This window comes from Amphichorda felina, assembly GCF_050947745.1.
Source record: "Amphichorda felina strain 45539 chromosome Unknown scaffold_8, whole genome shotgun sequence".
Classification (NCBI taxonomy): domain Eukaryota; kingdom Fungi; phylum Ascomycota; class Sordariomycetes; order Hypocreales; family Bionectriaceae; genus Amphichorda; species Amphichorda felina.
Genome location: NW_028145042.1, coordinates 2,125,573 through 2,150,574, shown reverse-complemented (window position 1 = coordinate 2,150,574; position 25,002 = coordinate 2,125,573). Strand labels below are relative to the sequence as shown.

General features: G+C 57.0%; 7 protein-coding genes across 7 annotated transcripts; 4 read left to right on the top strand and 3 right to left on the bottom strand.

Moving 5' to 3' along the window:
• Positions 1-1,152: 1,152 nt before the first annotated feature.
• On the top strand, positions 1,153-6,838 carry ACO1O0_008336 (uncharacterized protein; the record flags this gene model as incomplete). Its single annotated transcript, XM_083197700.1, has 3 exons — positions 1,153-4,404; positions 4,489-5,455; positions 5,517-6,838. The coding sequence occupies 3 exons, from the start codon at positions 1,153-1,155 to the stop codon at positions 6,836-6,838; spliced, it is 5,541 nt and encodes a 1,846-aa protein (XP_083047168.1).
• Positions 6,839-7,169: 331 nt separating this feature from the next.
• Positions 7,170-9,927, bottom strand: IRC5 (SNF2 family N-terminal domain-containing protein; the record flags this gene model as incomplete). Its single annotated transcript, XM_083197699.1, has 3 exons — positions 7,170-8,023; positions 8,086-9,067; positions 9,124-9,927. The coding sequence occupies 3 exons, from the start codon at positions 9,925-9,927 to the stop codon at positions 7,170-7,172; spliced, it is 2,640 nt and encodes an 879-aa protein (XP_083047167.1).
• Positions 9,928-11,096: 1,169 nt separating this feature from the next.
• Positions 11,097-12,278, top strand: ARC1 (glutathione S-transferase C-terminal domain-containing protein; the record flags this gene model as incomplete). The annotated part of the gene is made up of 1 exon (XM_083197698.1): positions 11,097-12,278. One exon carries the CDS (start codon positions 11,097-11,099, stop codon positions 12,276-12,278), a length of 1,182 nt encoding a protein of 393 aa, XP_083047166.1.
• A 563-nt stretch (positions 12,279-12,841) lies between these two features.
• On the bottom strand, positions 12,842-16,617 carry RPO41 (DNA-directed RNA polymerase; the record flags this gene model as incomplete). The annotated part of the gene is made up of 2 exons (XM_083197697.1): positions 12,842-12,892; positions 12,952-16,617. The coding sequence occupies 2 exons, from the start codon at positions 16,615-16,617 to the stop codon at positions 12,842-12,844; spliced, it is 3,717 nt and encodes a 1,238-aa protein (XP_083047165.1).
• Positions 16,618-17,547: 930 nt separating this feature from the next.
• ATP25 (uncharacterized protein) lies at positions 17,548-19,275 on the top strand (the record flags this gene model as incomplete). The annotated part of the gene is made up of 1 exon (XM_083197696.1): positions 17,548-19,275. One exon carries the CDS (start codon positions 17,548-17,550, stop codon positions 19,273-19,275), a length of 1,728 nt encoding a protein of 575 aa, XP_083047164.1.
• A 386-nt stretch (positions 19,276-19,661) lies between these two features.
• PPX1 (exopolyphosphatase) lies at positions 19,662-20,889 on the bottom strand (the record flags this gene model as incomplete). Its single annotated transcript, XM_083197695.1, has 2 exons — positions 19,662-20,731; positions 20,781-20,889. The coding sequence occupies 2 exons, from the start codon at positions 20,887-20,889 to the stop codon at positions 19,662-19,664; spliced, it is 1,179 nt and encodes a 392-aa protein (XP_083047163.1).
• Positions 20,890-22,421: 1,532 nt separating this feature from the next.
• Positions 22,422-24,538, top strand: ACO1O0_008330 (Six-hairpin glycosidase-like protein; the record flags this gene model as incomplete). The annotated part of the gene is made up of 2 exons (XM_083197694.1): positions 22,422-22,597; positions 22,672-24,538. The coding sequence occupies 2 exons, from the start codon at positions 22,422-22,424 to the stop codon at positions 24,536-24,538; spliced, it is 2,043 nt and encodes a 680-aa protein (XP_083047162.1).
• Positions 24,539-25,002: the final 464 nt, after the last annotated feature.

The following is a 25,002-nucleotide window of genomic DNA, read 5'->3' as shown; positions in this document are numbered from 1 at the left end:
GGAGGTTCACCTCGCTCTCATGTCGCAAAATGCACCATGGGCGTCATCTTGAACAGGGCAGAGCGGTGACCGTAGTGGGATCTAGATCCAGTACTGTGCCAAATGTGCGTGGACGCGTCGTCACAGGCTCACAGCAGGACCAAAGCTATCGTCACCAACATGCGCAGGATACCCCTGCAGGATAATAATAATATGTCGCAACGAAAAGGACTCCCTTTCAAGTAAAGATGCTACGAGCTTTAAATAGAAAAGCCCCACCAGAAGCTCGTCCAGAAGCAGCACAGACACAATTGGCCACGCAAGTCTCGACGTCTCGGATGGTTCTTGCAGCTGATGAGCCACGCAACCACGCGGAAAGGCCTGCTGTTGCGTGGCAGTGCACTTTGCTGCACTTTGCAATGCACTTTGCAGTGCACCTTGCTGCGCAGCGGCAGATACAACACCGTTTGCAAAGATCCCTGACGTCGTAGCGATCCATTAGTGCTCATTAGGCTGTGCGTTTAGTCAACTTCGATGCGATGGTGGGCGATGTGAAAGCATGCTGATGGAGATTACAGCCCATCCTGAGCATCTAGAGAGAGTTGGTGAATAAGGTAGGTAGAAAATGGAAATTTGGGACAATGATGGAGAGGGCAACTGCACTTCTTCCCCATTGAAGTCGCACAGTGCATCATGTTCAGGTCCGGGTGGGGGGGTCCCTGGCGGCCCAGTAATTGATGCCCTGCAACCAAGCACTGCGGTAGCCTCGTCCCCGATCCGGTCTGACAGGCGGGTCAACAGGTGGGTCTGACAGTATTCTTACTGGTCGCCAGCACTGTGCCGGGCCGCTCTTGCATGCAGTACTTCGTGTGTCTTGACTCGAGGACAACCAACACCCAGTACTCGTACTACTAGCACCTTAGTAGTGCTCAGGAGCCTGATCACCAACCTACATTTTTATCTCACTCTTCCCCAGAAACTCTCGGCTCCTCTTGTTCTTTTATCTCGGAAATCCCTTCTCGATTTCTGCAAACACACACTGGCCCGATCATGCCAACAGCTCGCCACCTTTGAACCCGAGTCCACCAGCCTTGATGTCATAAGCTAGATCGACGCCATCTGGGCCATAAAATTCCCCTCCTCGTCAGGAACACCGCCGGGAATCCCGCCAGCATGGCTCGTCTCAGTCCTAATGATCGCCAAAGAAGAATTCTCCAGCTCTCTCAGCAATGGAAAGTTGCCTTACCGCCAGCCCCAGGTCGACTTGAGCGGCCCCAGCACCTCCCGTCGTACCGGATCCCAACAGACGACTACACAGCCGAGGACCTCCTCCAGCGACACGCCGTCGAGGTATCCCAGGTTCGCCCCAAGAGCACGCTCAGCAGGGCCTTCTCCACCAACAACCTCAGGAAGGGAAAGCACTGGGATCCACGCCACATCCTCGAGGTCCTGACCACATGGATCTCCCAGTCCGGATCACCCGGCGTGGCCGAGGCATTGATCACGAAGCTGGCTGCCGCAGGTGTTGACCTTGGAGCAGGCCAGCCGCAAAAGACCAGCCTCTTGAGCCGGCGCAAGAGTCTTGACAACTTTGCCGACCGAACGAGGCTATTGAGGTTGGCTGTGCAGAACGGCCAGTTGGAGATGGTCCACGTCCTCCTGCCCCATGCTGATCCACTCTCTATCGACACCTCCCTCCCTGTTGCTATAAAACAGGGAAACACAGCCATTGCCGAGCTGTTGCTAAGGTACGGCGCCAACGTCTGCCAGACCGCCGAGGGCCAGGATGCCTTCCGCCAAGCATGCGCCAATCCCGGTCTCACCAGCATGATCCAGTTCGTTCTCCAGTCGGATGGCCGTCCATCTCAGGCTTTGGCGTCTCAATCTATGGGAGACGCCGTAAGGGCTGGGTGTCTGGAAACCGTCCTTTACCTCAGCCGATCAGTGGCGGACGGAGACTACAACCAAGCTGAAGCTCTGCGAATAGCAGTTGGCACAGGCCGCGGCGACATCGTCTGTGCTATAATAATGGGAAACAAGCCCCCACAATGGCAGGGTCTCAACCAAGCATTCAACAGCCTCACCAACAGCCAGTCACTTATGCCGGCCACCAAGCTTCAGATCGCCGAGCTCCTCCTGTGTGCTGGGGCACAGGGGGATGTTCTTTCTCAAGCCCTGCTGGCCGCCTGCGACTCTCAGTTCTATGAGATGGCGAGTTTGTTGGCCGCGTACGGGGTTTCGATTGAGTATGGCGATGCGGCCGTCTTGAAGACGGCAATCCGACAAGGACAGCTGGATCTTGTCTGTTCGCTGCTGAACGATTCTTCTACCCTTAACCCTTCTCTCGCCTCGAGCTGTGTCAGCGTCATACCACTCCAAGCACAAAAATCCGATCGTTATTTATTACTAAATCTTTTATTGAGAAAAGGGGCAAAGGGGGAACCGCTGGATGAGATGCTGGTGATTGCTGCCGCGGCTGGCGATATCGCCTCAGTCGAGCTGCTTCTAAAGCCATTATTCCCCGACACCCCTACCAACGGTGTGTCCCATGCTCAGGATGATCTGAGGTCACAATATCATGGGAGGCACGAGGTAGCATCCACTGATCACCGCGGGGGGGAAGCCCTGCGCACTGCCTTGTTGCGTGTCGATACTGAGATGACCAGCAAGATTCTTGCCGGGCAACCCTCCCCTGAGACCCTGTCCAAGGTTTTCCCTCTTACGAGAAACCTGACAGCCGCGGATCGATATCACATGGTCGAGCTTTTCTTGAGCAGTGCCTTGTCTGGGCCACCGCTTCACGCCGCCCTACAAGATGCTATTGCAGAAGACATATCCGCCCGAGACGACAATCTCATCAAACTCCTCCTGCGTCACGGTGCCGACATCAATTTCAATGACGGCGCAGGCCTTCATTCAGTTATAATGCAGGGAGACATCCACCTTCTGGAGAGTCTAATGGAGCGAGCCTCTCCCCGAACTGCCGCAGCCTGCATTTCCAGCGTCATGAAGCTGTCGGATCATCGCATGAGGCACACCGTGATGGATCTCATGCTGCGCGCTGGCGCTTCGATAGGTGTCGAGGCAGTGGCAGCGGCATTGCTCGAGACGCTCCGAGAAAGGCCAGTAGACATGTCACTCCTCAGGCTCCTGCTCCAGCACGGGAGTGCAAATGTGAACAGCCCTCAGTATCCTGTTGTGAGCCAGGCTATATCGAATCAAGACCCCAAGGTCCTGGAGCTGGTCCTAAACCTAGGGAAGCCAGCCGCCGATACTATTAGCAATAGTCTCAAGGAGATAACTTCACTACCTTCAACAGATGGCAAGACTTGGAAGCTCAAGATTGCTTTAGCAAAGTCCAATAAGAATGAGAATCTCGGTGGTCTTTTGGCGGCGGAAGTGCAGTCATTGATCCAGAATAAGTCACGGCGACCATCGCTCTCTACGCTGCAAACCCTCCTGGACTCGGGGGCTGATCCGAATGACTACCAAGGGTTGGCATTGTGTCGCGCCGTGTCGGCAGCCAGCACCCCAATAAGCGATCTCCTGCTCGAATGCCAACGTCCACCGAATGAAACGACCCTTGGCGCTGCTCTTCCCCATTCATTGAAGATTCCTGATCTCATGGACCGATTATCCTTTACGAAGAAGTTGATTGCCGCGGGGGCACCACCCCTGGAGGCAAATCGCGGCCTTGTTTACTCAATAAATTACTTCACAGACGACATCTCACTGCTCAAGGTACTTGCAAGTGGTGCGGACACCTCCGATGGTGAGGCGCTAGGAGCGGCAGCTTCCAAGGAGTCTCCCGAGATTATAGACCTGTTACTGGCGCAATCGAAGCACTCCAAGGACGCGAAGAACTCGGCTCTCGAGAGGTCAATGAGCGTAGGGGATCGTGCCGTTAGGAGGAAAATGTGCTACAGCCTCCTCAAAGATGGAATCTCCCAGGACGTCGCCTCCAACGCGCTTCTCATTGCGGCTCGTGACGGAGATCTTGAGTTGGGCGATTTCCTCATGGTCCACGGGGCCAGCATCACTAGCAATAACGGCCAGGCCATCATTGAGGCTTGCCGAGGAGGTTCCGCTGAAGTTGTGGAAGTCTTGCTGAGGACTGAGGGCCGGCCTCACAAAGCGACTCTTGAACGAAGTTTCCAAGCAGCCACAGAGGTCGGAGACTTGGACAAGAGAGCCGTCATATTCGAAAAGCTGCTCAAGAAGGGCGTATCTGGGGAACCGGTCGACGCACAGCTAACGTCAGCGGTGAGGTATGGCGAGCAAGGCCACGAGGTTATTCGCGTGCTACTCGCAGCCGGCGCAGATCCAAACTATAACAGCGGCGAGTCGGTTGTGGCTGCAACCAGGAGCGCCTTTATGGGGAATTTGGAGCTTCTCCTTGGCTTGTGGGACGAGGAAGGCAGACAGGTGAGCGCCACTATCCCCATAACCCGTTCTGTGTTTTTTTATAATTGGCGCGTTTTCTAGGATTTTGCTAACAATGTACTGCAGAAGAAGCCTTCGCATCCGACCCTGATCAGGGCTCTGAAGGCGTCCTGGAACCTCAGCCCCGATACCCGGTTCCAGGTTGTGAGCGACCTCTTCAAGGTTGGCTTACCTGCCACCAATGACGTGCACGTTGCCTTAAACGATGCTGTGAACGAAGAGAGTCCCGAAGAGCGGCTGGTGAAGTTACTACTTGATCATGGTGCTTCTCCAGTCGCGAACGAGTGCAAGACCCTAGTAGACGTCACAAGGAAACGGTCTACGTCTTTATTGAAGCATATACTCGATCATCCACTGGCACCAGAGGCCATTGACTACACCTTCTCCCAGTGTTTTACTGCCGAGAATTTCCCAAGTTGGTTCTCTAAGTCAGGTAAGAGGACGATACGCATGCTACTCAAGAAGAACACCCAGCGTAGCAGTGCCGTCACCCAAATGCTCCTCCAGGTCATGAGGGGCTACACCCGGGATACTGCGCAACTGGCGGACGAATTCTTTGACCTCCTCGTCTCTCACGACCCTGATGTCAATTATAATCAGGGGGAAGCTCTGCAAATAGCAGCTTCGCAGGCCAATGTCGATTGGACGAACAAGCTTCTTGAATGCCACCCATCGACTGAGTCGCTGTCGTACGCCTTTCAACATATATTCGACACTCACCTGGATCAAGAAAACGCCCTGCTACTCTTTGGAATGTTTTCGGAATACCGCGATGGCGAGACGCGCATCGACGTGATGGCGCAGCCGCATGGAATGAAGCCCGTGCTCGCTCGCGCCTTATCGCAATATCCCAGGTCTCTAAAGATTCTACAGACACTTTTGGACGCAGGGTTCTACCACGATCAAGCAATATGGAGCCGACTGCACCGAGATATTGAGGATTCGGAAGAGATGACGCTTTTGACATGGGCGATCGGGCAGCCTCAAAAGAAGATTAGCTCGTCTCTGATTCAAGAACTTCTCGAACGTGGTGGTAAGTCACTTCACGCGCATTAGGAAAGAAATCTAGCCAGAGGATGCTAACGCAAGTACAGCCAAGGTCAACGTTGAGACACAAATTTCTCGAACCACGCCGTTGATGCTCGCAGTGCAAAATCGTCGCCCGGACCTCGTCAATGCGCTGCTCCTGGAGGGTGCAGACGTGGACGTCGTAGATTACCAAGGCCGCTCCCCCCTCTCAATGGCAACCGCTATTGGTGGCGATCTAGCAATCGAGGTGATGGGCAGTCTACTTGCGGCGGAGCCATCCAAGGACGACGGCTCACTGCACAACGCGGCTCGAGAGCTGAACCTTCCTGCAGTAAAGGTTCTCATCCAGGCAGGCCACGACCCGGATTTCCCGAGTCCCTGTCACGGTGGCCGGAGCGCTCTCGGTGAAGTCTGCCTAAAAGGGAGTGACTCGGGAGAGCTCACAGCAGATCGCGAAAAAGCCATGCAAAAGGTCGTCACATTCCTAGCAGATCAAGGATCCGACCTTTCGATAAAGTCAGAGGGCAAATCCATGCTGCATATCTGCTTCGACGCGCGAGATCCTGTGGGAGCAAGCCGCATCTTCCTCAAGGCTGGGATGTGGAAGCACATCAACAAGCCATTCAACTACTATACAAAGGACGACCTCGTCTACTCGCCGACCATGTATGTCAAGAAGGTTTTACGCAACTCCGACAGCAAGGAGCACCTCCTGAAGCTCCTCTACGCGAACCGGGCCATCGACGTCTTCTTCGCCATTGAGGGTGCTCAGCCCGAAGACGCCATCGGCATGCCCGAGGACATCAAGGTCCAGGAACGAGTGCGCAAGGCTCGACTGGAGCAGATGGACCAGGACAAGCAAGATTTCGCCCTCTCCCTAGCTCGCAGGAAGGAGCTGGCCAGTGTGGAGGGCAGAATCTGGGCGCAGAAGGCCGAGATGGAGGACGCCCGGCGCCGAAAGCTGCAGAACGAGGACCTCCTCGCGATCCGGGGCCGCGCACAGCTCGAAGAGTCCCTCGAGAAGGCATCCCACCAGCGTCGCATCTCTGAGCACCGCGCACTCACCGACGCGTCCGTCACCCGGACCAGGGCCATTGCCGCTGCCGAGCTCGAGGCCCGGGACCAGAGCAGTCGCAAGATGCTCGAGTGGGAGACGAGGGCCAACCGCGAGCGCGTGGACAACGCGCGGGCTCTGACCGCCATCCGCATGAGCGAGCGCGAGGAGAACGACAAGCTGGAGCGCATCGCCGAGGACCGCATGGCCAAACGCCTCGAGGCACAGCGAAAGGTCATTGAGAGCCAGGATAGGCTGGCAAGGAGGATTGCCGAAGGCCCGGGGACTGATCAGCGGAGGCAGATTGGCTATGTTTCTGAGGAGCTTAACTGAGGCCACATCATGCACGTATAAACGACCGTCCTTTTGTTTTCTAGTTTCGCATTTTGGGTTGGAGTCGTGGTGTTGGAAACCGGAAGGGGGCATTTCAGGGGGCATCATATGATGAAATAAACGTCTTTGCCATATCATCTGTTTCGACTATTTTAACCACTCAACTGTGGTATGCAGCTTTGAATCAATTGTATACTCGAGGTTCCAAATACCCCAGTCTTCCACAATCGTAAAGATATCAACGCCTTCCCACAAATAATATCGGCATCATCTGTATATCTTCCCCGTCCTCCTCAGAACGCAGCAAACATCCAACATCCAACCTAATTTCTCACCCCTTTCTCGCCATCTGTATCGAATCTGCCCCCGTCTCCACAACACGATACCCATCCGCATCGCCCTCGCCGCTCGCAGCCTTCTCATACGCCTCCTCGCTGCGGTCGCACAGCACGCGGAGGTCCGCATCGCTGAGGACCTCGTCGCCACCCGATGTCCTGTAGACCTGTCCGTCCCTAAGGAGCAGGGCGCGCAGGGTGTCGACGTCGAAGTCCTCGCGCTGGTCCATCTTCTGGCCCATGGTGCGGAAGGTGCCCTTCTGGATGACGAGCTTCTCGAGGCGCCGCTTGGCGTCGGCCGAGGTGAGGAGCGTCTCCTCGACAGTGCCCTTGGTGGCGAGGCGGTATACAATGACGGGCCGGGTCTGCCCGATGCGGTGGCAGCGATCCTGTGCCTGTAGATCTTGCTGGGGGTTGAAGTCGGAGTCAAATAGGATGACGGTGTCGGCAGAGGCAAGATTGATGCCCTGGCCACCAGCACGGGTCGATAGGAGGAAGATCTTGTACTCGTCGTCCTCGTTGAAGGCCTTAATCTGCTCGCGCCGGCTATCCTGTGAGACGGACCCGTCGATGCGGCAGGCCTTCCAGCCACGAAGCTCACAGCAGTAGTCCTCAAGAATGTCAAGCTGTGTGGTAAACTGCGAGAAAATGAGGACCTTGTGGCCCTCGGAAAAGAGCGCAGGCAGCAGGCGATCGAGCATTAGCATCTTTCCCGAGGCTGTGACGATGGACTCGTCGACGGGAAGGTCTGTCGCCGTCGCCCAGGGGTTATAGAAGTTATGGGGGCTATTGCACACCAGACGCAGCTGGGCGAGAGGGTTGCCCAGCTTCTTCCGAGCGACTTGCTTTTCTGTAGACACGTTAGCATGCCACAATTCTTCAGGCTGGTTTCAATAATTGGGGGTAACTCACTCGCCAGGTCGAGGGTCTCCGCTCTCTCCATCTCCTCGAGGGACAGAGAGACGTCAGTCGACCCATCTTCATCCTCACCCATCTCATCTGCCAGCTTGGCTTCAAACTCGTCATCGGACATCTTCTCCTCATCCGAGTCAGCCTCCTTGTACGTGCGCGACTTGCGCGGACGACTACGGACGCTACTAGGAGTGGAATGCCGACTTGACCTCGTACTCTTGGGCGCCGGCGAAGTCGACGTTGGATGCGTTTTCCGCTTCCCATCTTGCTGGGGCGTAACAACTGCTTCTTCCACCTGCTTAGGAGAGTTCTTGGGTGGCCTTCCTCTGCCACGTTTACCCATCATAAGACTGAAGGCGTTGGGTGCGGGCGTCCCACACTCCTCCGCCACCTTCTGCTTGCGTGGGCTCTCTCGTATGGGTAGAGACTTAGAGGTCTCAGAAGTTGCCTTGGCTTTTGACGCTGGGGCAGCGCTACTGGACCTTGAAGAAGAACTCCGGCTAGATCGTCGAGAGGCGGTTGAGTTTGTAATCTTCTCCACTACCTTGTTCTCCAGATATGCCCTTGTATCAATATTCTTGTTGCTGATGACATTGTACAGATCGGTCTGTTCCCTGCTCATCGGGGCAAATAGGACATATTCTCGCTTCCTGGGGAGGTATGCGGCCACGTCTTGCTTGATACGCCGAAGCAGAAGCGGTTGTAAGATGAGATGGATCTTCTTGACGAGATTCTGCTTCATCTGATCGCCAAGGAACTCCTCGGTGCCCTTCTCGTCTTCGAGGTCAGAGAAATCAAACCAGGATTCGAAGGCGTCCCAATCCGTGAAGATTGTGGGTAGCAAGAAATGGAGCAGCGACCACAGTTCCTTAAGATTGTTTTGAAGGGGGGTTCCTGTGATGAGCAGCCTCGTTGCAGAGGAGAACTGGCGGAGCTGCTGGAAGAGCTTCGCCTCGGCATTCTTCATACGGTGCCCTTCGTCCTGGGAATGGCTCAGTTAGTGCTACCGCTTGCATCAAAAATGAGGCGAAAACTCACGATGATGATGAACTCCCAGTTGATCTTGGAAAGGTTCGCTTGCTCTCTCAAGACCATTTCGTACGACGTGCAGACGACGGGGAACTTCTTAGTCGGGCGCCCACCCTTGAGGTTCCTCATCATCTTGGTGTGGAAGATATTCTCGCGATCAGTCTTGGTCCCATGGAACATAACGACTGGAATAGACGGGACCCATTTGTGGAACTCATCCATCCAATTCGACAAGGTACTAAGAGGAGCGACAATGAGATGGGGGCCAAGGTACTCCTCCTGTTCCCGCAACAGCGCGATCAAGGAAATGGTCTGGACAGTCTTGCCCAGGCCCATTTCATCGGCCAGGATGCCACTCATACCCTGGGAGCAGATCTCGAACATCCATGTCAGGCCTTCGAGCTGGTAGTCGCGCATAGTGCCGCCAACCATGCACTTGGGTTGTTTGGCCATTTCGAGGTTGTGTTCACCCAGCGACTTGCCATCGAGGCTGCTGCCGACGCGACCCAGGACCTGAGTCTTCTTTGTAAGAATATCACTGAAGGCGGCGCTCTTCATGAGAAGTTCATCGAGCTCGCGGGCCTTGGCCTCCCTCTCAGCCTTGGTTTCTACCTTCTTCTTAGTCTTGCGCTTGCGCTGCAGCGCCTGGCGCTGCTTTTCTTCTGCCTCTTTATTGGCGAGTCTTGCTGCCTCTTCTTCCTTTGCAATGCTGTCCTCGGTCAACCCTTCGTCTTTCTTCGACTTCTCTGGGGATGTGGGCTTCGAGGGCGGTGGCGAACTGGGGGCGCTCGTGGGAATGCGGGTTGGCGACATGATGGACTCTACATCTGACGACGACGACAGATCCATAATATCCGGAAACCGTGGAAGTCGTCGCAAAGTATTATACTGCAACTGGGGGAAAATTACAGTAAATGCGACAGGTTGGGTGAGGGAGAGCAGAGCGTGCACCCTGGTACAGGTTGGTTCGCGCTTGGTTGGAGATCGTGAATTTCGATGATGTCGTCGAGAAGGGCGCGGAAGAAAAAGCAAAGAATACAAGGGCGGAAAACGCGGGAGAATTCGCAATGCCAGAAATAGTCGCCGATGACTTAAAAAAGAACAGCAGACACGGCTGAGAATCAATGCGAGGCTGAGAACAGCCTCCAGAGCAGACGATTCCCTCGGAGCCGATGGTACATGGCAATGGGTAGAACGCGACCAGGCGCGTCCCCAGCCAGAAAATCAATTTAATTCCGCCTTCCAATGACGCGCATTGACGCGCGCAGTCACGGGTCTCGATGCCTACCCTGGACCTCCGCCACTTCTCCAAGCCTCCCGTCTGGCGTACATTTAGGGTTTTGTGAAGAGAAGCCAGCCTAGAAGGATATCCGTAGCAATGAACTAACTAGGTGAGTTAGTTGCAACTACCAATCTCAATGCAATGCCACCCTCCATTGCGAGTCTGTCATCGTGGGCCATGAAGACATGAATGGTGAATCTGCGAGACGGTTGAACACTGTGGGAATGATTGGCACTCTTCATTCTAATATCGATTGTCAATACCGAACGAAAAGTAGATATGCAAACGGACGACCAAATCTAAATAATCAATTCATGACGAGAACTCCGTGTATCAGGAAAGATTCCATATACCTACCTACATGATGAGTGGTACAGGCCGGTACTCCCTGACTCGAAAGTCAATGGCTTGGAGAAGGGAGGGAGTAATGCAGCGATGGAGGGGTTGGCCAGGCACTGCAAATTTTCCCCTCCAAAACTTGGACCCCGCCATCGCGGGATCGCCCCATCCCTTCTCCCACTTCACCACAACAACACAGCTTCCAAACTTGCGACTTTTCGGTCTTAGCTTCCCTCGTTACCAAAGGCGAACAACGACTCGCCATCACACCGCAAAACTGCTACCCCTACGCAGTCTTCTTCCACGGCGCCTCGCCTCCACCACCCGCTTTACCAGCACATTCTCTCCCTCTGCAGCTATCATGTCTGCCCTCGACTCCCAGACCTACTCCCCCACCGAGGAGGCTGAGATCCAGCAGTGGCTCACCACCTCGGAGCGCCTCAAGGCCGCTGATGCCGACCGCAGCCCCATCCTCGACACCCTCAACGCCCACCTGTCCTCCCGCACCACCCTCCTCGGCGCCAAGCCCAGCAAGGCCGACGTCGCCATCTACGACACCCTCAAGCCCCTCGTCGCCGCCTGGTCTCCCGATGAGCGCTCCGGCGAGACCGGCCGCCCCCACATTGTCCGCCACCTCGACTTTGTCCAGAACTCACCCCAGTTCGGCCTCACTGTCGCCGACGCCGACAAGGTCAAGGTCGACCAGGATGACGTCCGCTTCGTCAAGAAGCCCGTCGACGCCAAGGCCGAGAAGGAGCGTTTAAAGAAGGAGAAGGCCGCCGCCGCTGCCGCCGCCAACGGTGGCAAGGAGACGACCCTCGTGGACCGCACCAAGGAGAAGGTCAAGGAGAAGGCCTCCGAGGCCAAGGCCGCCGTCGCTGGTGGCGAGGGCAAGAAGAAGGAGAAGAAGGAGAAGGCCCCCAAGCAGCAGAAGCCGGCCCCCGCTCCCGCGCCCCTGACTCCTGCGCTCATCGACCTCCGTGTCGGCCACATTCTCAAGGCCGTCAACCACCCCGATGCCGACTCTCTCTACGTCTCCACCATTGCCATGGGTGACCCCGCCAGCGACGACACAACCGAGTACGAGGGCCAGGTCTGCCGCACCGTCTGCTCCGGCCTCAACGGCCTCATCCCCCTCGAGGAGATGCAGGGCCGCAAGGTGGTTGTCGTCTGCAACCTCAAGCCCGTCAAGATGCGCGGCATCAAGTCGTCCGCCATGGTCCTCGCCGCGTCCCCGCGTCTCAAGGAGGGGGAGGTCGACGAGCACAAGGGCCCCGTCGAGCTCGTCAGCCCACCCGAGGGCGCCAAGGCTGGCGAGAAAGTCTTCTTCCAGGGCTGGGATGGAAAGCCCGAGGGCCAGCTCAACCCCAAGAAGAAGATCTGGGAGACTTTCCAGCCCGGCTTCACCACTACCGATTCCCTCGAGGTCGCCTTTGACGCCAGTGCTGTTGAGCAGCTGGGCAAGAAGGATATCGGCAAGCTCGTCACTGAGAGTGGCGGTGTCTGCACCGTCAAGAGCCTCAAGGATGCTGTTGTGCGATAGACGGATACCTCATAGACCTGCTTTGTAGAGATAGAACTTCATACAGCGGCTATATAAGCAGAGTTCTCAATGGAGATAAATCTTAAGCACGTGTACCTTGTCACCTTGCAACGAATTATGATTTGGAGTCATTTGTATCTTTTCTTTTCTAGACATCCATCCACCCATCGTCCTAATCTATTCTCATATTTTGTACACTGTTAAAAAGTGCAAGTCACGCCTGCTGCGCCTCTGCTATATATACATTATACATGGTACAAGATTCCCAACAGATGTAGAATCCTAAAAAAAAAATAGGATCGAGATTTCCGTCCCATAACGGCAGATGCAAAGGCAGGCTCAATGCCTGTTTGCCTTTTGGTTTTTTTGGCTGCGCGTGCGCCTGTCCCAGCGTCGACGCGCCCAACCAGACATGAAGTCAACGCCGTGAAAATGCATGTGAAAAAAAAGAAGTAACACACCGCCCCCGCCCGCTGCGCCGAAGTATGAAGAGCGTTGGGCTATCCAGTGGTAGGTGGGTAGCCGTAGTAGTACATCGAAATGTCGGGAACATCGTAAGTGCTTTAGGAGAAGAAGTATTTACTTTCCTTCAGTCTCCTGACGTCAAAGTCACCCTGGGAGCGTAAGTTAGCATGTTGCTTTTCGAATCGGACTGTTACGGAGAAAAGCATACCTTCTTGGGAATATCGGGAATGGTCAGGGGCAACCAGACTTCGACGGTCTTGGTGACCTTCTTTGCGGGGGTGGAATCTGATGCAGCTGCGGCATCCAGATCATCCTCGTCCTCCTTCAAGGAGTCCAATTCCATTGCATACTCCTCCGCGGCGTCGGGAACGGCACCAAGCTCGATCTCCATGACGTCTGCCTTGATGGCGACGTCCTCTTCAGTGGCTGCCATGTCCTCGTACACGGACGCAGGGGTAACGATCTGCTTCGCAGCTTCCAGATCCCAAGGATTTCCCGAGAGTCGAAGCGTGTTGCGCTTGTGCTCGAGGAGCAGCTCCTCCTTTGGCGACAGCTTGCTGTTCTTTCGGAGATCCTTAATCTTCATTGCTACTGGGCTATCGGCATCAATGTTGGCTAGGTAGAGAGACCCGTGGTGCCGAGCCTTGAACTCGGCCGCCAGTCGACCAACGACGTCTTCCTCGTGGATCTGAATAAAGGCGTCTCGCAGGACACCATTCATCACATCAACATCGGCCGCGTGAGTCCAGAAAGAATCGTGGACAGCGGCAAAGCTCAGGTCAGACTCATGGCACTTCAGTGCCGAAAGCAGCATGTGGCTCGCGTCCAATGAATGAATGAAGTTGGGCGGGAACCCCTGGAGCTGCTTCTTGCGGTTGACGGGATCTGTCTGATCGGTGACCGGATATAAGAGGGACTGCAGGCAGGTGCGCACCTCCCGCATCGTGCCCTTGCGGTACGGCTGCACGACGGGCATCCGTAGAGGCGTCGTCCAAACAACGGTAGAGCGGAAGTTCTGTGTGAGTTCGTCCAGCCCCGCCTTGCCCCTTCTGGCCACGACCCTTCTGCCCTTCCTGGGACTGTCTTTGATCTTGGCCTCGGTGGCTTTGAACTCCTCGGCGATCTGGTTGAGCTGGGAAGGCGTCAGGGCCCGGCAGACGCGACCGCCAGTTTCTCCCAGCCAGTACTGGATGTCGTGAGCTCCCCTGAACATGGTTGCGAGAGCGGTGAAGATTTGTCTCGCGACATATGACGAAAGGGTGATATTGTTTGTCCCATTATCCTGGCCGAGTGTGGGGTACAGAGCATCAATCTGTTTGCACACCTGCTTCTTAGCACCGGCAAAGGTGACACCGTACACGTTGGTCATGACGGTCTGCTTGACGACCTTGCGGGTAATTTTCCCCTCGAGAGCCTTTGCAAACGCGTTGCCCTCAGCCGAGTCCTTCGAAATCGCCTCCTTGACGAGTTCAGCCACGGCAGAGTAGACGTCTGCAGGGCGCTCGCCAGGTTCCAGATTGACTTGCCTGGCACCCCAGGTGTCACCACCGAGTGCGGCATAGTGCTGCAGGCCGTTGCACGTTCCATCCTGTTGCACTGGAAGATGCGATACGTACTTGGTCGGATCAGGAAGCTCTAGTGCGGCCTTCAACTCGAAGCATGCACCGAGACACTGCCAGGGGTCCTCAGCCTTCAACCACCACCGGTTCCCGTCAAGGGGGTTTGTGACCGAGTCGATAATGTTGTCAACATTCTCCGTGGCAAAAGCCTCTCGCTCATCGAAGCTTGCCTTGTCCAGTCCGTAAACGTTGGCCAGGTGAATCTTGAGCCAACGGAGACCCCTGGAACCCAGCTCCTTGCCAACCGCGAAGTTGAGCAGTCCACGCGTGTGGTCAGCGCCCATGTGGTTCAGGTAGGTCGGGATGGGATACGCTCGGCCTCGGTAGTCGATGTTGTGAGGGAAGTAGAGTTTTTGGTTTCGGAAGGCCCTGGCAATCTCGAGTTGGAGATTCATGAAACAGCGCTGCGAGTGGAGTGCAGCCTTTTCGTTCTCAATGGCCCTGACTGTGCGTACCCAGATTCGGTGAGCATCAGAGTGATCCGGTTCATCTGGTTCGGGAGGGGTCTGGAAGCTCGGGTCTGAAGGTGGCATATTTGCGATTTCGGCGCCTCGGTTCCAGGCCTCAGTCATGACATTAAGGACGTTCTGGTTGACACGCCAAGCCGTCTTGCCCAGGACATCCAGGCCCTTGAAGACGGTCTTGAGATCGCCGCACTTAATGGCCGCTTTGGTGTAGAGTCTCTGCTCGACGTCTCCAGGCTGGACGCGCACGAAGCTCGTCTTGCTTTCGAGGAATCCGCCCTCGTTCAGGCTCTTCCACGGTCTAGGCTCAACGACCATGGGGAGATGCTTGGCCAGGTAGTCGCCAACCGGTTCGCGTTTCAGCTGTTCCACCAAGTTTCCATTAAAAAGGAGCACACCGATCCTCTTTCCCTTGCGCACCTGGCTGCCGTGCGTGAAAGCCGGTTGATGCTGGCTAACCTCCTCCATGGAGAGGGGATCGACCTTAGTAACCTTCATCTTGGCACTCTCGATTAAAGCTTTTAGCAGGATGGACCCGACCTGGGACCTCGCTTGGAGAGACCAGGCCTTCTTCACTCCGGCCTCCAAAGTACGCTCGGATGCGCTGGCGTCCATGATTTGGATATCCGACGGTGTTGAGGGTTGTGGGGCGGTGCCGGGGTTGAACTGGACCTTGTGCTTTCGACGGGCCTTCTTGCTCTTTTCCTTTTCCTGCATGGCAATGTCTTCCTGGGCGAGCTTGGCAATATTGGACACCAGCTTGCTCACTGCAACACCCTTGTCTGCGCCAGAAATGGCACCGATATTGAGAACGGCGAGGATTGTCACCGCAGCAAGGCGCGCCGGGTCAACCTGCTGAATCAGAGGACCGTAGAAACAGCGCTCAAAGTCAGCATCCGACTTGACAGTCTTCTGCTCTGAGGCCTCGATCAGCTTGAACTCCTCCTTGAGTCTGGCCTCCATAGAAACAAGCCATGATGCGAGGTGATTTGAAAGGGATGCACCCTTGGAGATGGCTGTATTGATGCCTCGTTGTTGCCTATCCTTGTTCTCCAATCGCCACCTGCTTATCGCGGAGCTGATGGAATCTCGCTCCAATTGGAGCTGGATTTCGCGCTGATCCGCTGCGGGGAACTTCGAGATATCGACGTCCTGGATGTCCTTGATCAACTGAAGACCCTTGCGCAGCGTCGCGAGACCCTCGCCTCGTTGTTCGGTTGACTGGAGCTCCGGGATTGACTTTGCCAGGCTCGCAATGGGGTCGGCCCTGGCCTCCTCGACCTGCGCTTCCAGCGTGTCCTCAACCTCGTCCGGCTCGGCAGCGTAGTTGTAGGTGGGGCAAATCTCGGTGATGACGGCGAGGTCTTGGCCGCTCAGTATGTCAGCCATGTTGAGGACCTGGAGTCCAGCTTCACCAGGGGCCATGCCCATGTATCGCTTCACTAGACGTCGTAGCCTCTGTCCGCGTTCGGAGAGCAGCGAGGTCTTGAGCATGCAGGCAACCGTTTCGGCAGTGTGGGGAAGACCCTTATTCCTGATCTGCAGCTCGTACCACTTGTGTAGGTATTCAGCTTGACTGGGGTTATTTGTGGCGCGAATTTGTCGGAGGGAGGCCCGCAGATACTGGTTGTGGAGGACGATGCGCTCCTCGTCCGAGACGCTCCCGATGATATTGATGCGCTTCAGGACGAGCGCCGCCCGCTCGAGTTTGCCGACGCGAACGCAGGCATCAAAGACGGAGAGAAGATCCTCTGTGTCGCCTGGGACACCGTCCCTGTTCATCCTTGTCATTGGTCGTGGCGCGCTCGGCTCAGGTAGGATCAGGGGTATCGACGGATCGAAGGAGTGAAAAGTTTGCGACGCAAGCGCGGGCGCTTGGAAAGGCGGTAGGGTCGAGGCATTGAGCTGGTTGTAGGGGATGCCTTCGAGGTTGAAATCCCCGGCAGCCGTGGCGAGGCTACGTCCGCTGATACGGGTCTGAGCTGCGTCCGATAACCTCCGCCTCCCTGGCCGGTTGTGACTTGTGACCACGCATCTTTGGCCTAATTTTGAGGTCACTCCTTGCGGAAGCGACAGAATACTCCTCGGATAGGAGCGTGGCGATACTCGGAGGGATGCTGCACGGTGAATTGACAAGCTCTGGCGAGCATGCCTCGGGATCATCGTGGCAAGGTCGCGCCCGGGGCGACGCGATGGAAGGAGGCGAGAAGGATCGCGGAGTCGGAGAGAAGCCAACAAGCAGAAAAGCCGTTGGATGCGAATCACCACGCGATCATTGAGAAAAATACAAGTATTAAAGGAATAGAAAAAGTGGTATAAAGTACAAGGATAAGGGATCGCGTAGCAGATTTTAGATCCCAGGAGATGAAGCTCCGTCCGAAGTTTTTTGCCAGCGGCGATTACAACGCCCTGGACTGGCTGGAGGGAACGTCCCAGACGGGCGGGGCCGATGAGATTTTCCTGCCCGAGAGCCACTCCTGGTTGGTCGGTCACGTGGCCACGCGGAAAAGTTGCGACTCAGGTGGATACTACCCTGGATTCCCTGGATGGCGATTTTCGAGAGGACCCTGACGAGGTCATGTCAGGAATCTAACTAATAGAACCAACAATCATTCTCTCGCTCAGCTCGACATGGCTGCCCGCCCTGCATTGACGGCCCTTGGCTGTCGCAGTTGCCAGCATGCCATTTACCGGGCAGTCCTGACTTCCTCCACGCCAGCAATGCGCATGTTTCCTCAGTACGCCGCCCAGAGGAAATCACTGCAGCTGGTAGCGCAGAGGCCATTCTCGACAGAGCGGAAGGAGGCTTCTGCAAACCTGCAGAATGAAACTCCCGAGGAGGATGCCGCTGAGGAGCCCGAAGACGCTCCCTGGTTCCTCGAGGAGGAGGCGCCGCGCCACCCGCCGAGCCAACACAAGGCCGCCCTCCCCAAGGTCCCCGAGGACGCGCCGGCGATGCTCGACCCGATGCTCAAGTACGTCCACGAGGACATGGGTCTCGACGACATCACGATGCTCGACCTGCGCGACCTCGAGCCGCCGGCGTCCCTAGGCGCCAACCTGATCATGCTGTTCGCGACGACGCGCAGCGAGAGGCACCTGCACGTCTCCTCGGGGCGCTTCGTGCGATGGCTGCGACGGAATTACAACGTCGCTGCCCGGGCGGAGGGCCTTATCGGTGCGGGGGAGCTCAAGACGAAGCTGCGGCGGCTGAGGAAGAAGGCGAAGCTGATGGGCCACAACACGGCCATGATACCCGGCGGGGACAACGGCATCTCGACGGGCTGGGTGTGCGTCAACTTCCGGACCAAGGACGGCGCCGCGTCCGAGGAGGCCAGCTACGACGAGAGCGGGAGCTTTTCTGGGTTCGGCGTGTCGCAGTCCGGGACGACCATTGTGGTGCAGTGCATGACGGAGGCGAGGCGCCAGGAGCTCGACCTAGAGACGCTGTGGGAGGGGATCCTGAGGAGGAACCTGGCCGAGCAGGCCAAGATCCGGGGCGAGAAGGCCGACGCCACCACGCTGGACCAGATGCTGGCGTCCAAGCTTCAGCTGAATGCCGCCCCGGGAGCGTCGCAGTGGGAGGCCATGAAGCGGGCCTCGCAGCAGCATCGGTACTTTTCTACTTCTGCTCGGCGGCTCCAGTCCCCGGCCGAGACGGCGGCATCTGAGGTGCCTACTACCTCGGAGACGGCCCAGGAGCAAGGCCAGGGGATGGACATGAGCACATGGAGCCAGGGACTGGTAGATGTTCTCATCGGGGGTGCTCCCATGGATCAACCCCGGCTGGAGCAGCTCGTGCTGGATGTCCTGGGTGCCCCAGTCACGGCCGGGACCACGGCGGACGACCGTCTTGTCCTCATCGACCTCCTCCTCCAGACGGGAAATGAGAGGGGACTCCAGGTGCGGTCGAGATCAGTATTGGTCGCCCTCGTCGAGTCGCTGGTCACCTCCCCGGCTTACGGGCCAGAGCTAGGACGAGCTCAGAAGAACTGCGAGATGCTCCTCACCGACACGCAGGAGCCCCTCACGATCAACGAGATTGGCAGGCTCATGAACGCCTACGCCCTGCGCCAGGACTGGGACCGTCTCTGGGACGCCTTCCGCAACCCCACCAAGTTCAAACTGCCCCGCCCGGGCCAGCTCTACGAGCTGGCGTTCCGCATCATGACCTCCACCAAGGACGCCAAGCTCTGCACCGAAGCCCTGCGGTGGCTGTATCCCGAGATGGTGATGGAGAACCCCGCCGTCAAACCGCAGGGTAGCGTATACCGCGCCCTCAAATCCTGCATCCTAGTAGCCGATCCCGCCGCCGAGGATCACTTGAACAATCCACCTCCTGTCGGGAGCTTGGACAGAATGGGTCACCGGAGATTCGCCCACAGAGAGTTCATCAAGATGCTCAGGGACGTTGAGACCATGCGAATCCATGCTGGTGGTCGCGTTTAGAATATTCTTGTGGAGGACTTCAGAGAGTTAACCGTTGTATTATTTCCCTGGAACCCAAGGCGGAGGGAGGCCGGGGACGGGCAACTAATGTAAGAACACGAAGCCTGGTGTGCCCAGGCGTGTACAAAGGGCTCTATACTTATTGTGTATACTATCTGTAATGTACTAATAGTCTATGGTATCATGCGTCGGACTTGCTCGCTCCACCCCCAATATTTTTGCTTGAAGCTTGTCGCGTTGAAGCTGCACAGGGGGATTTTGCTGCCCTGGATCCCAGCCTTACCTTGGCAAGTCCCATATGGGGTTTGTATTCGGGCCCAGATCCTACAAAGGGCACTACGAAGGGAAGGAGACAGGGCCCTTTGGTGTTCTTCACCCGAGTTTAACTACAGCTCGAGTGAAACAGGCCTGGCGGCATCTCGAATCAGCGGAGCGACCTGTTTCCTGCTGGCGGCCAGATTCCGCTGCCGCCACGCGACTCGTCGGTCGCCCTCATCCAGTCTCCCGCCCGCGTACGTCTCCAGCTGCAGTTCGTGGCTGCTCGCTGCAGCAAATGATGCAAGTGTCTTCTCCCCACGGCCAGACAGCGCCCAGGCGAGCAGATCGCGCCGGAACTCCCCGTCTAGGTTTGAGGTGGTCATGACGGCGACCAAGTCGAGCGTCCTCTCCTTGGCCCAGCTGCTGACAGCGGCGGCGAAGTCGTCCGCCGAGCCCTTGGCCTTGTCGTCGATGAGGTAGTCCAGGCCCTGGGGCACGCTGCTGATGCCTATGCGAATGGAGCCCTCGGTCCACTCCTTGTAGTCCTTGCGCAGGACGTCCCGAAAGCCCAACGATGAGATGTCCTCCTTGACTGAGTTGATGCTATGGAAGAGAGAAGATGTGAAGGTGGGGTCTCCTTGGAGCTTGCTCTCCAGGAATGCGGCCGCCGTTCGATCCTTGTCCCTGATCTTGGCTTCGGCGGTGAGGTTGATGGTGTCGATGAGAATGGCGGCCAGTCCTAGCTTGGCCAGGTTGGCCTGCTCCGTGATAGAGATGGGTTCATCTTGACGGCTAGCCAGCTCCTCCCACAAGCCCTTGCTCTCCTCGATGACCAAGCTCATGCAGCTCCCGCAAGGCTCGATGACCCTTGGAGATGCGTCGGGCGGCACGACGTCCTCGTTGGCGTGATGGTCGATGCAGCCCGTCACACGGCCCGAGAACCTGGCGAGGCGGCCAGTTAGGGAGTTGTGGTCGACCAGCAGCCAGCGGGTGTCCTCCAGGCGCAGCTGGTCAGGCAGGTCGCAGAGTGTGAGGAGGTCGGAGGGCGCGAGGCCGGCGTGGCGCAGGACGGCCGTCATCTCTGTGCGGAGGCCGAGGTCGGCCCGGGGAATATTGGTGAGGGGGATGTGGAGGGTTCGGGGAGCGGCGTTTGTGCGGAGATAGGCGAGGACGAGGGCGGAGCATATCGAGTCGATATCTGAAAGATGTTAAGGACGAAGCATGGGATTGACGGGCATGGGCCTTACCTGCGGACTCGTTACCCACAACAAAGGTCAATGGCAGCGAGCGCTCAGCGGCTGGGACAGTCAGGGCCGCTCGGGCCGTGGCCAGGAAGTTTCGTAGTGACAGGGCCATTCCTCAGTGACAGAGAAGCAAAATTGAATGGTGGTGTTGCGGTTGGTCGCGATCAGCCACGCAGAATGGTGGCGATGGAGATGGTGGGGGAGTGGAAGTGGGGTGCCTGGGGAGAAGACGCGAACATTAAGTTTTGGTTCTTAGAGTGTGTCGCGTGTTCTTCTTCCCTTACCGCGAACCGCGTCCCTCCCGAGTCGCGCTTGGTAACTCAAAACTGGGCGTTTAGAAGTTTTAAAGTAAGTCGCTATATCAAGGTTATCCGGGAGTCGGGCGACAAGGTTTCGGCAAAAGGCACAATGTGGACAATCTGGAACACCTTGGCTTGTGCCTTGGGATGGAGGTGCAACTCTGTCGTCACTATCATCTTTGACAGCCGCGTTGGTGGAGGGGGAGAATGAGCTGAATTGAAATGTTGATCAAGTATGAGCAAACTGGCCGGCAGATAGCGGCAATGCCGATGAGACTGACAATCCGATGGCAGCCTCCACTGCTCCAGGTTGGTGAATCGTGATCTACGGGTACGGGATGTCAGTGATGCGCCGTGACGTTGGCCATTCTTGGCGTGTCTCGCAGCACTTGAACAAGTTGCAGCTGCTGAGGGATGGGCTGGACTGGGTGTAGGTAATTAATTGCAGGGGACTTGACTCGTGGAGATGCTTGGTGCTCTCACTGCTCTGTGCGCTGGAACCTCCTCGGTGAATCTCCTCCCATGGTCTATGCCCTTTTACTCGCAGTATTCGACAATGGTTTTCTGCCCCTGTATTGTTATTATCAAATTCGTACTTGATAGCTTATCATAGTCGGGCCGGGAGCGACAATTGCTGGCAATGTGGAGGCACCCATGGCACTCATGGCACTCTCCCCAAAGTTTCTCCCACCCATTCATGGCCTCGTCTGCACCGTAATCTTGATCGACAAGAAGCTTTCTGGCGTCCCGCCATGGTGGCTTGTGCACGTGTGCGGGGGGGAGGGGAACGCCAACTCTCGGGATTGCCGTCCAGCTGGATAGACGCAATGGTTAGATCAAGGCATGGGAGTTGAATATTTGGCATGGGGTTAAGAATGGACGATCCAGGGCCTAAGGTGGCAGACAGTTTACTGCAGAAGCATGAGCAAGGGCAGGTGTTTTTAATTCTGTAGTAATACCACTCGTAGTACTCTGTACATAGTACGGATACTAGACGATGGAAACTTGGCATTGGCGATCTACAACCCCCCGGACGGATCCATCATCCCCGGAGTCGGTGGTCCACACGGTTAACACTGTGGATTCCCCAAAGCGGGCTTCTCCCACCGAGCCAAGGCCGACGTACCGTGCCAAGTCATTCCATCACTTCCGTATGCGGTCACATCTCATCTTGTACTTCTGGCAGCGTCAGGTCATGGCATCATCGTAGCCATTCATCCATTCGTACATTCTGTCATTCTGTCATTTTGTACTCTATTATATCAATTGCGTCCCTCACCCATGGGAACCGTAACGCCCATCCCACCCTCCCACTCATTTTCACCCTCTACGCGTGAATCCCATCATGGCCACCCTCAGGAAAGCCGCCCTGGCAGCCATGTCGGCCACCGCCGCCCACGCCCTGTACACCAACGGCAGCGTCACGGCCCCCTGCGACTCGCCCATCTACTGCCACGGCGAGATCCTCAAGCAGATTGAGCTGGCCCACCCCTTTGACGACTCCAAGACCTTTGTCGACATGTAAGTCCCACACGCATATACACACATGGTTTCATGGAAGACGTGACTAACACGCCTCCCCCCTCCCTCCCAAGGCCCGCCATCAGACCGCTGGATGAGATCCAAGAGGCCTTTGACAAGCTGGACAAGCCCCTGACCAACAACTCGGCTCTCAATGACTTCCTCGCCACCTACTTCGCCGAGGCCGGCGGCGAGCTTCAGGAGGTTCCCCCCGAGGACCTCGAGACAGACCCCGTCTTCCTCGATGCCATCTCCGACCCCGTCGTGCGCCAGTTCACCTCCAAGGTCATCGACATCTGGCCCGACCTCACGCGCACCTACGGCCGCGGACCTGGCAGCAACTGCTCCGACTGCCCCAACAGCTTCATCCCCATCAACCACACCTTTGTCGTCGCAGGGGGTCGCTTCCGCGAGCCCTACTACTGGGACACGTACTGGATCCTGGAGGGCCTGCTGCGCACCCGGGGGTCCTTCACCCGCATCGCCCGCGACACCATCGACAACTTCCTCGACCTGGTCGACCGCTTCGGCTTCGTCCCCAACGGCGCGCGCATCTACTACCTCAACCGGTCCCAGCCGCCGCTGCTGTCGCAGATGGTGCGCATCTACATCGAGCACACCAACGACACGGCCATCCTCGACCGCGCCCTGCCCCTGCTCGTCAGGGAGCACCGCTTCTTCACCGAGAACCGCTCCGTCGCCGTCGAGGCCCCCGACGGGCGCACCTACACCCTCAGCCGCTACGCCGTCGACAACAACCAGCCGCGGCCCGAGTCCTACCGCGAGGACTACGAGACGGCCCGCAACCAGTCCTACTACTCCGAGTCCGGCATCATCTACCCGCAGGTCGAGGCCCTCAACGACTCCCAGGTCGCCCGGATGTACGCCAACCTCGCCAGCGGCGCCGAGTCCGGCTGGGACTACACGGCCCGCTGGATTGCGCGCCCCGAGGACGCCGCCCGCGACGTCTACTTCCCGCTGCGGTCGCTCAACACGCGCGAGATCGTCCCCGTCGACCTCAACTCCATCATGTACGCCAACGAGATGGCCATCTCCCGCTTCTACAACGACACGGGCGACGCCGCCGCCGCCGGGTCCTGGGCCGAGCTGGCCGCCAACCGCTCCGAGGCCATCCACGCCCTCATGTGGAACGACACCCACTTCAGCTACTTTGACTACAACCTCACCTCGTCCTCCCAGAACCTCTACGTGCCGGCCGACGAGGACGCCTCCTCCCCCGCCGACACCAAATCCGCCCCCGAGGGCTCCCAGGTCCTCTTCAGCGTCGCCCAGTTCTACCCCTTCTGGACGGGCGCCGCCCCCGAGCACCTCCGCTCCAACCCCCTGGCCGTGCTGACCGCCTACTCGCGCGTCGCCGACTACCTGGACCTGCGCCGCGGCGGCATCCCCGCCACCAACATCCGCACCGGCGAGCAGTGGGACCAGCCCTCCGTCTGGCCGCCGCTCATGCACATCCTCATGGCCGGTCTGCAGAGCGTCCCGCCCACGTTTGGCGCCGACGACCCGTCCTACAGGGCCGTCCATGACCTCGCCCTGCGCCTGGGCCAGCGCTACCTGGACAGTACCTTCTGCACGTGGCGTGCCACGGGGGGTTCCACGTCTGAGACGCCTCAGCTGCCTGGGCTGGGTTCTGAGGACATTGGAATCATGTTTGAAAAGTACACCGACAATGCTACCAACGTGGCCGGTGGTGGTGGCGAGTACGAGGTCGTCGAGGGCTTTGGCTGGACCAATGGTGTCCTTATCTGGACCGTCGATACCTTTGGCAACGAGCTCGAGAGGCCAGACTGTGGTGATATCAAGGCCGCCGATACTCACGCCCGACGCGCCACTCGGAGCGCCGTTGAGCTGGGCATCAGGGACGCGCACCGAACCAAGAAGTTTGGTCGCAGGAATAAGGTCTATGAACCCTTCTTGTAGATCTTGTCATTGTTTCAGGAACGTTCTGCGGATAAAGATGTATGTATAAATGTATGTAATGTGCAGCAGATCCATGTTAATGTAAAAGCGAGAGTCATCATCATTAAAATCAAATCCTTGTCGTATCGGTTCATAACTTCGTATCGTGTCGTGGCCTGGTTCCTTGTCTACCCCCGCCCCCTGTTGCGCCATATCTGTGTACCCAGAATAGGTCCCAAAGTTGAAACTAAATAAGACGAAAGTTCAAATAGGAAAAAAAAAAAAAAAAAGGAAAAAAAGGGAGAGAGAGAGAGCCAGTAACGCCAGATCGAGGGAAAGGAGAAGGGTCGCTCTAGCCCCGTGGATCCGATCCTTACGGTGCCCAAAGACCCGCCTCGACAATCTTTTATCCCTCTTGCATCCATCGTTCGAACCCATCAAAACTCTCATCCGTAGGAAACCTTGCGTCAGTAACCCCCCCCGGA